The sequence below is a fragment of the Entamoeba nuttalli genome (genome assembly GCF_000257125.1).
Source record: "Entamoeba nuttalli P19 unplaced genomic scaffold asmbl_2232, whole genome shotgun sequence".
In the NCBI taxonomy this organism is placed as follows: domain Eukaryota; phylum Evosea; order Mastigamoebida; family Endamoebidae; genus Entamoeba; species Entamoeba nuttalli.
The window spans coordinates 1-1,018 of NW_008575169.1; the positions used below are offsets into that span (position 1 = coordinate 1).

The following is a 1,018-nucleotide window of genomic DNA, read 5'->3' on the forward strand; positions in this document are numbered from 1 at the left end:
AAAAAAAACAATGAAGAATAGAAACTAAAAAAGTAAAATTCAATCATCTGTTACAATGTTGCAATTGAGAGTTTTTGTGATTGAAGCCGAAAATCTTATGCCAGCAGATTTTTTTTCAAAACAAGCAGATCCTTATGTTAAAGTAACTGTAGGAAAAGAAGTTCATCAAACAACTATTCAGAAAAAAACATTAAATCCACATTGGAAAGAAGAACTTCGATTTACAATAGATTCACATAATTTACCAAGCATAAAATTTGAAGTTTATGATTGGGATAGATTTAAAACTGATGACTTTCTTGGAACATGTCAACTTCCATTAAAAATGCCTATTAATGGAGATGTTTGGTTAAAACTTAGTATTCAAGGAAAAATCCATGTTAAGTTAGAAACATTTAAAGGCATTCAACAATATTACCCTTCATTTCAAAATGGTCAAAATGGAATTGCACTTAAAGTTATGGATGAGTCTACACCAACATTATACCCAACACAACAATTTAATCCTAATTCATTTGGATTACATATTGATAAAAATGAAGCGTCTAAATTCAAACCAAAACGATTCATTAATCCTCAATCAGATTCACATGTTTCTTCAACTGAAAATTTCAATATAACTCATCCCTTTGAACAAGAAAATGTTGGGTGCAGTTATTATGCTTTATCATGTGGTAAGTATGTCCAATACTATGGACCTTTACCTTCAGCACCTCCTTAAAGAGCTAGAAAAGTTGGATTTTGTTATTGTTTTGTAATATAATGTTATATATACTAATATTTGAACAATGTTTTTGATAACGGTTTTCTATTTTTGAATAGTTGAACGGAAGAAATAGTTTTTAAAAAAAGAGCATCGAAAGATTTCTATGAAGCATCCAACTAACCCTGGTAAAAAACAAATTTTATATTCTTGTTTTTTCAAACTAGAATAATACTATCTTTTAGTTATGAAATCTAAAAATAAAACATTAATTTGCGAATCTACAAGAAACCCTCAAAGTTAAGAATAGGGAGA

General features: G+C 28.4%; 1 protein-coding gene across 1 annotated transcript; it reads left to right on the forward strand.

Annotated features, from left to right (window-relative positions):
- Positions 1-97: 97 nt before the first annotated feature.
- On the forward strand, positions 98-721 carry ENU1_015340 (hypothetical protein; the record flags this gene model as incomplete). The annotated part of the gene is made up of 1 exon (XM_008856820.1): positions 98-721. The coding sequence occupies one exon, from the start codon at positions 98-100 to the stop codon at positions 719-721; it is 624 nt and encodes a 207-aa protein (XP_008855042.1).
- Between the last annotated feature and the right edge of the window lie 297 nt (positions 722-1,018).